Below are 14,631 nucleotides of genomic sequence, written 5' to 3' on the forward strand. Positions count from 1 at the left end.
GGTTTTGGAACGCTTTGGTTTTGGAACGGATGAAGTTTGAGAACCAAGGGACCACTGTAGAAAACTCAAGTTGGCTTAGAAGAACAGGTCCACATGAAATTGCCTTCTACCAAGTGAAACCATTGATGCATCTAGTTCAGTGTTGGCTTCACTGCCTGACAGCAGCATCCCAAGATTTCAGGCAGGTGTATTTACCTAGCTCTGCTTGGGGATGCCAGGGATTGAACCTGGCTCTGCCACTGAACTACAGACCTGCAATTTAGTACACAGCTAGATCTTGCCTCCTGACATGTCTAATCACTTTAGGTCCATGTGATATACTTTCGAGGCGAAGTGTGTGTGAATTGTAGGATTAAGCCCAGTGGATGAGAAATGCCATAACTTCAAAGTGCCTTCGGGCTTCAAATCTAGACTTTGAAGCTTTGGTTAGAAGCGGCAGCAACTGATATCACAGAGGCACGGCCCTGTTTGTCACAGCTTCCCTCTGGTGTCATGTGCCTGAAGTCACGCCCGTGGATTTTCCTTTTTGCGACTTTGATATACAACAAATTGTTACTGCTTTTATCTCAAAGAATGAAGGCGGGGGCACAATCCAGCTAAAAGAAGGGTGTCTGGTCGCGTGGGTTTCAATGGGAGAATTAAGCCCATGTGCCAATGTCTTTCAAATCTGCCTTAGCCTTCCATTTCTGGCTAGGTGCCTCCAGGAAAAACTCAAGGGCTTGACAGGACCTCCTACTGACCCATGCTTTCCCTTTGTGCAGGTCAGGAGCAACGGAAACACCTACCTCCAAAGCTGCCTGCAGGAAGGTGAGTGCCACAGTGGTCTGTGAGCACCAGACTAGACTAGACTAGAGGTATTTAACATACCTCTGAATGGCAGTGGCTGGGACTTTCAGGCTTCTTGTGCTCATGTCCAGTTTGCAGGCTTCTCACAAGCATCTAGTCGGCCACAGGATACCGGACTAGATGGGCCTTGGGCCTGATCCAGGAGGCTCTTCTTATATTCTCTCTCCCCCCCCCCTAATTTTTATTGATTTCATACAATTTAACAAAATTCAATACAATATTCCCTTAACGTTTTGACTTCGCGTCCTTACTTCCATGACGTTTCTGTTCAAATCCTTTATCAGCTGCCTTAAATGTACTACCGTATTTTTCGCTCTATAAGACGCACCAGACCACAAGACGCACCTAGTTTTTGGAGGAGGAAAACAAGGAAAAAAATATTCTGAATCTCAGAAGCCAGAACAGCAAGAGGGATCGCTGTTCTGGCTTCTGTGATAGCTGCGCAGCCTGCATTTGCTCCATAAGACGCACACACATTTCCCCTTACTTTTTAGGAGGGAAAAAGTGAGTCTTATAGAGCAAAAAATACGGTACTTATTTCTATAACCTATATCCTACATTAACATTCCTTTTATCATTCTCATCCCTCTGCTTATACAGTGGACACTCAGGTTGTGAACGTGATCCGTGCAGGAAGCACGTTCGCAATCTGCAGCGTTCGCAACCCGCAGCGCCGCATCTGCACATGCGCAGGTTGCGATTCGGCGCTTCTGCGCATGCACAAAGTGTGATTTAGCGCTTCTGTGCATGTGCTGAAACCCAGAAGCAACCTGTTCCGGTGCTTCCGGGTTCGGCACGGTGCGCAACCCAAAATCGCACAACCTGAAGCGTCTGTAACCCGAAGTATGATTGTATTTCAAGTCCTGCCTGCGATTTCCATTTGACTATCAGAGCTCTTCTCATATATTTGCAAGAACGGAGATGAGATCTGTGGACTGATCCTGCGGCCAACCTTTCATTGAAGCTTTCTTTTCTCTTCCCTTAGATACCGCAGAAAGCCCTTGGCAAACCAAGCAACATTTGCTGCTTCGGAAGACTGAGCATTCCCAAGGCAACTCCTCTACACATGTCTTTGAGGAGGGTACCTGGGTCCCCATTGCTCAAGCTGCCAGCACAGTAAGTCCTGGACTGCCACTCTTTTCCCCCTCCTGCTATGGTTCAGATGCTGTTCTATAGGGTGGAGGTGGGAGGTGTAGCTGTGCAGCACTCACTGCATTTTCTTTTTCCTGTTCTCCACAGGGAAAAGGGATTCTGGAGTTCGCCCTGCAGAGGGACTTGCAGTCAGGAGAGTGCACGAAGGTGAGAGCGCGGACGAGTGTCAGGAAGAGGGAGCGCATGCCTTTAGGAATTGCCACATGTTGGATGGTGTTGAGCTTGTTAGAATTCCTGCTCCGTGATTGCAGTTACGGGATTTTTGTCTATCACATGATGGTTTATGTTTTGACTCTCACAGAATGCTGACAGTCTACAGGCTCTTTGTAAATAGTTTTGCAATTTTCTTCTCCCGTGATGGAGTCATTGGAAACATTGTTCTGCTATTCTTGTTAGTCATTAGCTAATGGCTAATTGCTCCAGCTATATCATTCTTTATAAAAAACACCTTGTTCCTTTTAGGTATTTTAATGCATACTTTGGCGCTCTTTAGAAATGTTTGGTTTGTGAGGTTATCTTAAACACACACTGATTTAATGGTTGATCATATGACAAAGGCTTTGGGACGTGTACACAGCTTGGGACATGGTTGTAGGTGTGCAGAAACCTGTTTACCATCTTATCTACATCAGGGACAGAGATTCCCTGGCTTTATACTGGTGCAGTAGCCGCCGAATCCTATGCCCACTTTGTTCAGTACAACAGTGTGGAATTGCACTGCTCCAACCCCCCCCACCACCATAGAGGTGTGGTCTTAGCAGAGAGGCAGCCTTGCATTGAGCAGCTTCTTCCTAAGAAAGGGGAACTCTGAAGGCATGGAACAATTTGGCTGGCGGTGAACTCAATCCACACCTTCAAGAGCCTTCAAGCAGAAGGGCTGTCCAGAGCTGTGCAGCCTCACTGAGAAAGGAGAGCTTTGGAAGGCAGAGGTTGGGCTAGCCCTGTTAGAATTCCTGCACCATGATTACAGTTTTGACTCCACAGAGTGGGAAGTGACGGAGACAGGATGTTTGTGTTACTGTGTTCCATGAAGTGGGACTGTTGTCCTTTGTTTTTTCCCCTCTTTGCTGTCTGATGCTAGAGAGAGAGGGAGCCATGTTGCAGGGCTCTGTGTGTGTTTAAATGTAAATAGAGTAGATTAGCCAAAATGCTGAGGTCTGTCACGCAAGCTGCGAAGACTCTGCAGATCCCTGAGTGTGCCGATGTCTGTTGGCATAGGTCGCTGTGATGTTTGGGCTGAAGAAAGCTTTTGAAACTCCCGAACGATCAACCAGGAGGGAGGGAACATGCCAGTTGGGCATGTGTCTCTGCGGGGGTCCTACTCGAGTGTAGGATGAGCTCCTGACAGAGCTGACTCCTCCAGAAGACCTATTGAATGAGCACACATCATGATTTGCTTGCACAGGGACTGTCTTGGATGCTTTAGCTGAGATCCCTGTTTGGCAGGGGGTTGGACTAGATCACCCTTGGGCTCCTTTCCAACTGTACAGTTCTATGATTCTATGGCCCTTCGGACCAGTGGTTCTTTTTGTGAGCATGTTCTGCAACATGTCATGGACTCCATCCTAGTGCATTCATGATGGATTTATAGTGCCCCTTCCACAGAGCATTGGCTGCTGCTTCTTTCCCAGTATTATCACATTACTGCCACCAGGAGGGTTGCTCTTGCACTAGGTAAAGGTACAGGTACCCCTGACCATTAGGTCCAGTCGCGGACAACTCTGGGGTTTCGGTGCTCATCTCGCTCTATAGGCTGAGGGAGCTGGCGTTTGTCCGCAGACAGCTTCTGGGTCATGTGGCCAGCATGACTAAGCCGCTTCTGGAGAACCAGAGCAGCGCACGGAAACACTGTTTATCTTCCCGCCGGAGTGGTACCTATTTATCTACTTGCACTTTGACGTGCTTTCAAACTGCTAGGTGGGCAGGAGCAGGGACCGAGCAACGGGAGCTCACCCCGTCGCGGGGATTCGAACCGCCAAACTTCTGATCGGCAAGCCCTAGGCTCTGTGGTTTAGACCACAGCGCCACCCTTGTCACTGTGTAACTCTTGCGCTAGAGTGTAACAAAAATGGGACATACCCATGTCAGACATTTGTGGTATAAAAAGTTACAGCAGCAGAAAATCACGGGATGCGCACTGATTGGAAACTGTATGCCTGCCCTGTAACTTCTGCAGGCTCAAAAGAGTGTTGAAAGCAGGATTGCACATAAACCACCATGAATGCATAATAATCAGGATGCCTGGAGGGATCCTCTGTCTGGTCTTGATTAAGCATTTGTTCATATTTGTCTTGGGGCGGTCTTATGACAGCGAGCATTCGTTCGGATTGACACGTCTTCCCACGAGTCATTCGTTCACCCCCCACTTTTCACTGCATCTCCACATCACTTTTCAAACCACAAAAACCTGTTTGTTTTTTAAATGGATTCGCAGCACAAGAGAGGCAGAGTGCTTTAATCCACCTTTAATTGTGCAAACTGAAATTTCCCAGCATGTGCTTGAAGCCCTCTCATAGAATGCTGAGAGTCTGGAGGCTCTCTGCAATTAGTTTTGCAATTTTCTTCTCCCGTGATGGAGTCACTGGAAACATTGTTCTGCTACTCTTGTTAGTCATTGGCTAATTGCTCCATCTGTATCATTCTTTATAAAAGCACCTTGTTCCTTTTAGGTATTTTAATGCATACTTTGGCACTCCTTAGAAACGTTTGGTTTGTGAGGTTATCTTAAACACACAGTGGTTTAATGGTTGATCATATGACAAAGGCTTTGGGGCGTGTACACAGCTTGGGACATGGCTGTAGGTGTGCAGAAACCTGTTTACCATCTTATCTACATCAGGGACAGAGATTCCCTGGCTTTATACTGGTGCAGTAGCCGCCGAATCCTATGCCCACTTTGTTCAGTACAACAGTGGGGAATTGCACTGCTCCAAAAACCACCACCCCACCATAGAGGTGTGCTCTTAGCAGAGAGGCAGCCTTGCACTGAGCAGCCTCTTGCTAAGAAAGGGGAACTCTGAAGGCATGGAACAATTTGGCTGGCGGTCAACTCAATCCACACCTTCAAGAGCTTCCAGGCAGAAGGCTGTCCAGAGCTGTGCAGCCTCGCTGAGAAAGGAGAGCTTTGGAAGGCAGAGGTTGGGCTAGCCCTGTTAGAATTCCTGCTCCATGATTGCAGTCATGGGATTGTTGTCTGTCACATGACTCCACAAAGTGGGAAGTGACGGAGACAGGATGTTTGTGTTACTGTGTTCTATGAAGTGGGACTATTGTCCTTTGTTCTTTCTTTCTTTGCTGTCTGATGCTAGACAGAGAGGGAGCCATGTTGCAGTGCTCTGTGTGGGTTAATATGTAAATAAAGTAGATTAGCCGAAATGCTGAGTTGCTAAGGTCTGTCACGCAAGATGCGAAGACTCTGCGGATCCCTAAGTGTGCCGGTGTCTGTTGGCATCGGTCGCTGTAATGTTCGGGCTGAAGAAAGCTTTTGAAGCTCCCGAACGATCGACTAGGAGGGAGAGAACATGCCAGTTGGGCATGTGTCTCTGCCAGGGTCCTACTCGAGTGTAGGACTACAACTTCCATGATCCCTAGCTAACAGGACCAGTGGTCAAGGATGATGGGAACTGTAGTCCCAAAACATCTGGAGGGCCGAGTTTGCCTTTGCCTGGGCTAGCTCCTGCCAACCGACCCAGTCTGTGCCTTTAAAATCCTCAGTTGGGGAGGCTTTTACACTCTGGGCATCTTCCCAGCCCAAGAAGAGGGAGGTTTGAAGGCCACATACCCCACTCCCACAAGCCAAAGTTTATTGGCTGGTCCCAACATGTATCATCTATTCCAATACATCCCTTGTGGAGGCTGTATCTCCTAAACAGACACATGGAGAAAGAGGAAGCAAAAATATTTCTTGCTAACTATTCATGGCTGCCGATGGCAGTGGCACGCAATGACATTTTTCTTAGGAGAACGAGGCCAGAGGCACCAGCTTGCAAGGGTGATTGTGAGTGTCACACTTCCCTCCCTACAACAGGCAGAAGCTGCCCGGGCTTTGGGAAGGAGGCACAGGATACTGGAGCCCTGCTTCATCCTTCCAAAGATGGGAGGGCTTTGGGGAAGTGGTGGGAGGGCTCTTGGAGCCTTTAGGGCAGTGGTCCTCAACCTTGGGCCTCCAGGTGTTTTTGGCCTACAACTCCCATGATCCCCAGCTAGCAGGACCAGTGGCCAGGAATGATGGGAACTGTAGTCTCAAAACATCTGGAGGCCCAAGGTTGATGAAGCCTGCTTTAGGGGACTTAGCCTGGTCCCCCTACTCCACTGACCACATGCTGCTGGCTGGTGGTTGAAGTATCGGGACTCAGCCATTGGACTCAATCTGAGGTGAGCCAGGAGCTGTGCAAGGAAGTCACAACCGAAGGACTAGCAGGATCAAGATGCAAGCCAGAAGTCAGGACTAAAGGGATACAGGAACACGCCAGAAGATCCAGTTGGTCGAGGAAGGCTTATCTGGAACAGGAAGCCCTCTTATGCTGCTTCCTGTTGAGGGGATCCAATCGTCATCCTGGGTGTGGTCAAGCCTGGGCTTGAAGATAATAAGCTGCCTACTCAGAGGCTGTGATGTGTAGTTTGCTGGTTCATTGTACAGGTATCTTTGTGCTCCAAAGCTCCCAGTTCAAGGGCATCCTAAGGATTATGATGGATGGCTGTCCTAGGCATCTTGGTGAATTGCATTTGATGTACAGTCGTAACTTGAAAGTCAAACGGAATCCCTTCCGGAAGTCCATTTGACTTCCAAAACATTCAGAAACCAAAACGTGGCTTCTGATTGGCTGCAGGAAGTTCCTGCAGCCAATTGGAAGCCATGGAAGCTCTGTCAGACATTCAGCTTCCGGGTTTCGCTTTTTCAGGAACCGATTTGTTCGGGAGCCAAGTTGTTTGAGACCCAAGGTACGGCTGTATTTAATTTATAACCAGTGCTGGAACAATCCCCTTAGAGATGTAACCTCCTCCTTTGGGCATTGTTCAGTAAAAGGTTGGGAGCTCCTGTAGTGTGGTAGCCAATAGATTGCCTCGCCTAATAACAGGCTCAGTAAGTGGCCTTGAGCTAGTCGCAACTCGTTTGCAGCATGGTGCAATTATAATGCAGTGCCTTGCAGAGGTTGCTGTAAGCACTGCTGATGTGTGAAGTGCTTTAAATGCTCCAGACCTGGGGTGGCTAACCTGTGGCCCTCTGGCTGGACTACAACTCCCATCAACCCCAGCCAACATGGTCCAGGATGATGGGAGTTGTAGTTCAGCAACTTCTGGAAGGCCACGTGCATAACTTCCACACAAACCAATGAGGACACACTCTCAATAAACAGAGGTTGTTATATGTTACCTCCCCGCAAACAAGACAGAGCTTCCGCTCAATAAAGAGCGGACGTTGTATATTACCTCCAAGACTTTGTGCAAACAAATCGGGGTGAATGCTTAATAAACATCCATTACCAGCAGTGGAAGTGGCCTAAGATAGTTGCCAGGCTAGCTGTGCGACTCTGTGTTCCCAGGCAAACAAGACCATGAGCCAGCTGTTCTTTTATCATTGTTTACAGGTATGGCGTTCAGAGGACGGTGAGAACCACGAGCTCTGGGCCTGTTCACTGGAGAAGTGTGAGTGTACCTGTGTCTGGGGCAACAGGGATGCCTCCTTGGAGGAGAGGTGACCTTGAATTCCTCCAAGGGCAACTGGGAAATAGAGGTTGCACAGGGATTTATTTATTTATTTATTTAGACAATTTCTATACCACTTCATATCTAAAAATCAGTTTTAATGGGGTAAGGTAAAGGTAAAGGGACCCCTGACCGTTAAGTCCAGTCGTGGCTGACTCTGGGGTTGCGGTGCTCACCTCGCTTTTTTGGCCGAGGGAGCCGGCGTACAGCTTCCGGGTCATGAGGCCAGCATGACTAAGCCGCTTCTGGCGAACCAGAGCAGCGTACGGAAACACCGTTTTCCTTCCCGCCGGAGCAGTACCTATTTATCTACTTGCACTTTGACGTGCTTTTGAACTGCTAGGTTGGCAGGAGCAGGGACTGAGCAACGGGAGCTCACTCCGTCGCGGGGATTCAAACCGCCGACCTTCGGATCGGCAAGTCCTAGGCTCTGTGGTTTAACCCACAGCGCCACCCTCATCCCTTATAGTGGGATACAGAAAGCTAATAATAATAATAATAAATTTATTATTTATACCCCACCCATCTGGCTGAGTTTCCCCAGCCGCTCTGGGCGGTTTACAGCATATCCAAACACATAATAAAAACATCAAGCATTAAAAACCTACCGATACAGGGCTGTCTTCAGATGTCTTCTAAAAGCTGTGTAATTCTTTATCTCCTTGACATCTGAAGGGAGCGCGTTCCGTGAGGAGGGTGTCAATACCTAGAAGGCTGTCCTCTGCCTGGTTGCTAAAGCAATAGCTGTCACAAAAACACACGACAAACCCATTAACACAAATTACTAACAGATGTAAACAATCCCTTCTCCTTCTGACACACCTTCCCACTCAGTTCCTTTCTGCTTTCTGGCTCTCGCCCAGAGCTCCACCTGGGCTGTTGCCCTGGGCTCAAACAAACTCCCCCCCCCCCCAAAAAAAAAATGTCACAACAAAGAGGATTCCTGGAACCTGCTGGCAACATCCTAGACGTTTGCTCCAGGCTCGCTTTTATAGGCAGGCATGAATCAGGATGCACCATACAGAACCAGTTCCAGGCCATATCAGCTTTGGTTGGATGACTTTCCCAGGAGCTTCCAAAGGATGACAAGTGGGACGCCTCTCCACTCGCAGTTCTTTCTCTGCCCTCTGCCGCCCCTCACCCTGCTCCTCTTCCAGCTGCTTGAAGAACACAAACCCCAGTTTGTGGGAGGTGGAGGAGGATGTAGCCATTGGATATTCACTAAACAAACCACACGACTAAGGGCTCATCCACAGTTGTCCTGTGCCTTGAAAGCATGTGTCCAAATGGTTTCCGCTCCTTTCCCAGGGGAAAAAACCTGCTCTTTAGTGCTAAATTGGAGCAAACGTCCATCCAGAGAAAGCCCGGATCGCTGTTTGCTCCGACTGAGCACTAAAGAGCGGCTTTCCCCAGGAGAAAGCAGCAGGGCAAGGAGAAGTATGGATAAGCTCTCTCTCTCTCTCTCTTCAAGCCTGATAAGGTTGTTGACTTGGTCCCCGATTCCAGCGAGACAAGCGCAGTATTTAAAGAATACGTCTGGACCGGGAGGCTGCATTCTTCAGTCTTAAAACCATTGGTTGCGGGGGAAATTGCCAGCCACTGAGCAGAGGGTGAAAGGGATTGTTGCAGGAATGGGAACCGAAGATCACCCAATGATTCCTTCTCCCCTCCATGCTTTTCATGCAGATTTCCGAAGACGCTGGGCACTGGCCTGGATGATGGCTCTCCTGGGCTCCTGCTCTATCCTGCTCGTGCTGCTGCTCAAGAAGGAAGCACTGAAAGGTACAAGGCAGACTTTCTGTGGCTCCCAATGCGCTACCCACAACGGTTGCTTATCGCTTTTGATCTATCTCCTGTATTCCCCATAGTCATCCCAGCTTCTGCTTCACCCGCTGTGATATTATGAGCCTGCCTTACCTCTCCAACAGGGATGGATGAATCTTTTATCAGTTCCTCTCCAGTTCCTTGTTTTTCTAGTATTAATTCCCATGCACCATATTTCCACATCACAGAAATTCACCAGCATTGCCATGTGCATTTCTCCTACTGCACACATATTTGTATGCGGTTTGGCCTAAAATATGTGTGATTGCAAGCCCTACTTGCCACTGTGGTGTAGTGGTTAAGAGCAGTGGACTCGTAATCTGGTGAACCGGGTTCGCTTCCCTGCTCCTCCACATGCAGCTGCTGGGTGACCTCGGGCCAGTCACACTTCTCTGAAGTCTCTCAGCCCCACTCACCTCACAGAGTGTTTGTTGTGGGGGAGGAAGGGAAAGGTGAATGTTAGCCGCTTTCAGACTCCTTAAAGGGAAAGGGACCCCTGACCATTAGGTCCAGTTGTGACCGACTCTGGGGTTGCGGCGCTCATCTCGCTTTATTGGCCGAGGGAGCCGGCATACAGCTTCTGGGTCATGTGGCCAGCATGACTAAGCCGCTTCTGGCGAACCAGAGCAGCACACGGAAACACTGTTTACCTTCCTGCCAGAGTGGTACCTATTTATCTACTTGCACTTTGGCGTGCTTTCGAACTGCTAGGTTGACAGGAGCAGGGGCCGAGCAACGGGAGCTCACCCCGTCGCGGGGATTCGAACCGCCGACCTTCTGATCAGCAAGTCCTAGGCTCTGTGGACTCCTTAGGGTAGTGATAAAGTGGGGTATCAAATCCAAACTCTTCTTCTTCTCTACTAGAATGCACCACAAAATGCAGAGAAGCGTGAGTTTTGAAGGATAGCAATCTTTTGGTTCTCATGCGAATGGAGCCAAATTTCTCCCCCATCCCTGATTTCTCCAACCTTCTAAGGCTGTGCCTTCTTCAGCACTTCACTGCTGCCTTGCGATCAGCTGGGGGGAGAGCGCCCTCTTCTGACCCCTCCTGTGGCATAGCAGCCTCATTTACAGAAGAAAGCATTCAAAAGTGTTACAACTAAGGGGGGTCTTATGCATTCTTGCAGATTAAAATGCTACCAGTTCATGTAGCCCCTTCACTCTGTTCCTTTCTGTGGCGTGGCGTGACTCAGAGCTGTTTTCTTTTCATGCATGCCTGTCCTCTTGATTGAAGAGCTCTCTCTGACATCTCTCCCCCCCCCCCCCACAGGATGGCTCAGGATCCTGAAAGAAGATTACAGTTCTGGAGGTAGGACAACAAAGGGTCTCGTAGCATGTAAAGACTAGCAAATACAGTTTGGTGTCAGCTTTCATGGATTAGAGTCAGTGGCGTAGCGTGGGTTGTCAGCACCCGGGGCAAGGCAAGTAATTTGCGCCCGCTAACCCGTGGATTTGCGCCCCCTAACCCTAACCCCCAGATGTTGCGCCCGGGGCGGCCGGCCCCCCCTGCACCCCCCACGCTACGCCACTGATTAGAGTCCTCTTCGTCAGATGCACAAAGTGTTATTCTCAGCTAGTGTTATCACACATGGGTAGAGAAGGAAAGAAACAATAGTTCAAAGTGGTGTTGAACAGCAATTAAATGCGAAATACAACAATTCACATAGAGCTGTTATGTTTGCAAAGTCAGCCCTTCACGAAAGCAGTGACAAGTGGTTGTGCAATTTGCTAAGTAAATTAATATTTGTAGTGGGAACAGGAGAGCATTGTCTCCACCCAAACATCGATAGGATTCCAGGAAGGAGCATGGTAGGGCCAGAGAGAGGAGAGTCCCGGGGGCCATAGATAAGAGTTCTGGAGGGCCGCATTCTCCCAATAGAGGAAGAGAGCGCTTGACGATTGCTGGAGAGTTAGGATGAGAAGTTTGGCCTTGGACATACTGAGCTTTGGAATGGCAAGGTGCGCAAGTGGCTGGTCATTATCTACGGAACACCAAGCCGTGGACAAACGCCCTCTCTCTTTCTTCTCTGCCAGGAGCGCTTCGGGGACGGCACATCCTCGTTCTCTACTCTCCCGACCACACTGGCTTTGAGCGCCTGGTGGGCACCCTGGCTGGCGCACTGGCCCGGCTGCAGCTGACTGTATCCCTGGAGCTGTGGAGCCGCGGGGAGCTGAGATCCCTGGGGCCCATGCAGTGGCTCCATGCTCAGCGGCACCGGGTCCTGCAAGAAGGCGGAGCCGTTGTGCTGCTTTTTTCCCGTGGAGCCAAAGCTGCTTGCTCGGAGTGGCTGGGTTGGGAGCATCAAGACAGGCTGCCGGCCGCCAAGCCTGACAGCACTTTCTTGGCCTCTCTGAACTGCATCCTGTCAGACTTCCTGGCTGGGAAATCCAGGGACCGGTATATGGTTGCCTGCTTTGAGGAGCTCTTCCCTGCAGACCAGATCCCTGCGCTTTTCCGTTCGGCGCCTGTCTACTCTCTGCCGTCGCAGCTCTTCAACTTCCTGCTAGCGCTGGCTGGCCCCGGTGTGGGCCAGGAGAAGAGGAACAGCCTCAGGAGACACGCGGTGTGGATCAGCAAGAGTCTGGAGGATGCGGTGCGGGACTGCCGGGAAAAGGAGCCAAGCTGGCGTTATCCACCACTGCTGCCTCCCCAGTCTGACGACACACAGCTGACAGGGGCCAGCATTCACCCTTCCGTAGAGTCCTGAGAGGAAAAGCTTTCAGAAGTTGGCTGCGTTGGGGGCCCTGTGTGGTCCAGGAGGTTAAGCGGAATGCATGGACATGAAGGCTCCATGTTGATCCATCACTGGCCAGCCTGCTCCCAGTAGCCATGATGGCACAGGATAGCTGGACCATGTGAACGGATGCATTTGGGCACAGCAGTGAAGTGGATAGGTGTATCCCTGTGGAGGGCAAGATGTGTGTGTATTCTTGTTTGGAAAGATTCTGACATTTTGCTACCAAGTGTGCAACTACTGAATATTTATCGTGCTTGCAAGAACGGAGGAATCCCATCTACACAGGCAGGGAGCAGTATACGATCAAGTACCGTATACGAAGGGCAACCAACATGGGTGCCTATTGCTTTCATGCTCTGGTTAGGAACCCATAGAGTAGGAGGAGCTGGGAGCCTCCAGATCTTGTTAGATTCCCATCTTCTCTGACCATTGGCCAGTCTGGCTGGAGCTGATGGAAGTCAAAGTCTAACATTCCCCGTTCTTTCTTGAGAGGCATCTGATTGGCTGGTTGCTTCTGGAAACAGAGGATTTTTTTATCTTTATTATTTATTAGATTTGTGTATCACCCTTCATTCCAGGGCGGTTCACAACAGAGAAATGCAAAATGAGAAAACAAAACACATATTTGGCCCCTAGCCCAATCCAGCATGACTTGTCCTTAAGATTCCTAACTGGACTTAATGGTGAGACAGCTGCTCAATGTGATGAGAAGGCTGATTTTTTAAAGTGGGAGGGTCTTTTTTAGGGAACGGCATCTAGAAAAACCCTAAGCTTTTCTCTAATCCCCACCAGTATGTGTTTTATCTGAGCCAAGGAGTGGAACGCAAACACGTTAAGGCAAGACTTTCCACGGTAGGTTCTCAGTTGTGGGATATCTATTTAAGCAATATTATCCCTCCCCCCTTTTTTTGGGGGGAAAAATACTGGACCGCCTCTCTCCATATGAACCAATCCAGCCCCGGCGATTATCATCTGAGGCCCTTCTTTGGTCTGGAAGGTGGCAACACGAGAAGAGGCCTTTTCTGTGATGGCTCCTCGTTTGTGGAATGCTCTCCCCAGGGAGGTTTGCCTGGGGCCTTCACTACATATCTTTAGGCACCAGGCGAGAACATTTCTCTATAACCAGGCCTTGGGCTGATTAACAATCTATGACTTTTTAAATGTCTTGGTGAGAAGGTTTGCTTTTGTTTTAGTATGTATTTTGTGTTCTCATTTGTATATTTCTGTTGTTAACCCCCCCCCCCGGATCTTTGGATGAAAGGTGGCATACAAATTCAAATTCAAATAATAATAGCCCCAAAATATATAACAGGCACCAAGCTGGGGCTTTGTCCTTCAGAAACAGAAACATGCTTGAACTGTGGGATTGTTTTTGTGGTTGTTGTTTGTTTGTTGTTGTTGTTTAAAAAAGCCACCTTGATCTTCTGAAAAATAGGTTGGATGTCACTTTTTAAACTAAATAAATAAATGCCCTATAATCCATGTCTTCTTCCCCTTCTGTTCCTCTATTTCTTTTTTTATATATATAATATTTTATTAAGATTTTCACAAAATAACAGAAAAAACAAAAAAGAAAAAATACAAAAAATACAAAAAATAAGAAACAATTAAAAACAATTCCATCTTTCAGAACATATCTTACATTTGCTTGTTTCTCGGACTTCCCCACAGTTCCCCTCTTTGTATTCCAATTCGGTTTGTTTGTTCAGCAAATCCTTTCCCTCTTTACCTTTATCTTAATTTTGATCTTAATATATTTTAACTTTAACTTTCCATCTGTTAACATTCCATTTTTACATATTCTTTCATAACATTATTGCTAAAAAACTCTTAACCTCAATCCAACATCATTCTATCACTTCCGAGTTGAGCGCCAGCGATCATGGCGGCCCCCTGCTGAGCACCGGAGGGGGAGCTCCGAAAAAAAACAGGGTTCTACCGCTACGGCGACGTGGTGAACCCCTGAAAACGTAGGCGGAGGAAGCCTACGTCCGTGGGACTCGGCGGGCACCAACAGCGATCCCCTAAAACGTTTCTGGGGCTCAGGAAGAGCTCCGGAGTGTGGAGGGGGTAACGCGGTGCTGAGAGTCAATCGCTTCTTTTTCGGAGAGACGTCGCACAGCCGTGATCGGAGGAGCGCTCAACTTCTTCTTGGGACAAATTGGATTATAAAAGAACTTTCCGTGAGTAGGAGAATTACAAATTTTAAAAGGGAAAGAAACAAATTAAGGAACTTTTGGATTTGGCAAGTTAAAAAAGCAAGCTAAATTAGAACCGAAGCGGTAAGGTTTAACCAGGAAGTCAGCCTTCCGCTCTGTATATAGCTGGAAACAAAGACTTTTGTGTGCCAAACCTTTAAAAGTGC

At 48.6% G+C, this 14,631-nt stretch overlaps 1 protein-coding gene across 6 annotated transcripts in view; it reads left to right on the forward strand.

Moving 5' to 3' along the window:
- Positions 1-13,748, forward strand: part of IL17RC (interleukin 17 receptor C) — a 38,013-nt gene extending 24,265 nt beyond the window's left edge. For 5 of the 6 annotated variants that reach the window (XM_083425125.1, XM_083425128.1, XM_083425129.1 and 2 more), the window contains 7 exons: positions 762-807; positions 1,832-1,962; positions 2,086-2,145; positions 7,587-7,644; positions 9,391-9,486; positions 10,799-10,837; positions 11,563-13,748. In XM_083425125.1, coding sequence (XP_083281251.1) covers positions 762-807; positions 1,832-1,962; positions 2,086-2,145; positions 7,587-7,644; positions 9,391-9,486; positions 10,799-10,837; positions 11,563-12,236 — 1,104 coding nt within the window. In that variant the 3' untranslated portion in view covers positions 12,237-13,748. The remainder of the gene's footprint in view (positions 1-761; positions 808-1,831; positions 1,963-2,085; positions 2,146-7,586; positions 7,645-9,390; positions 9,487-10,798; positions 10,838-11,562) is intronic. The other variant, XM_083425126.1, reaches the window with a different exon arrangement.
- Positions 13,749-14,631: the final 883 nt, after the last annotated feature.

The sequence above is a fragment of the Podarcis tiliguerta genome (assembly GCF_965153285.1).
Source record: "Podarcis tiliguerta genome assembly, chromosome: 2".
NCBI lineage: Eukaryota > Metazoa > Chordata > Lepidosauria > Squamata > Lacertidae > Podarcis > Podarcis tiliguerta.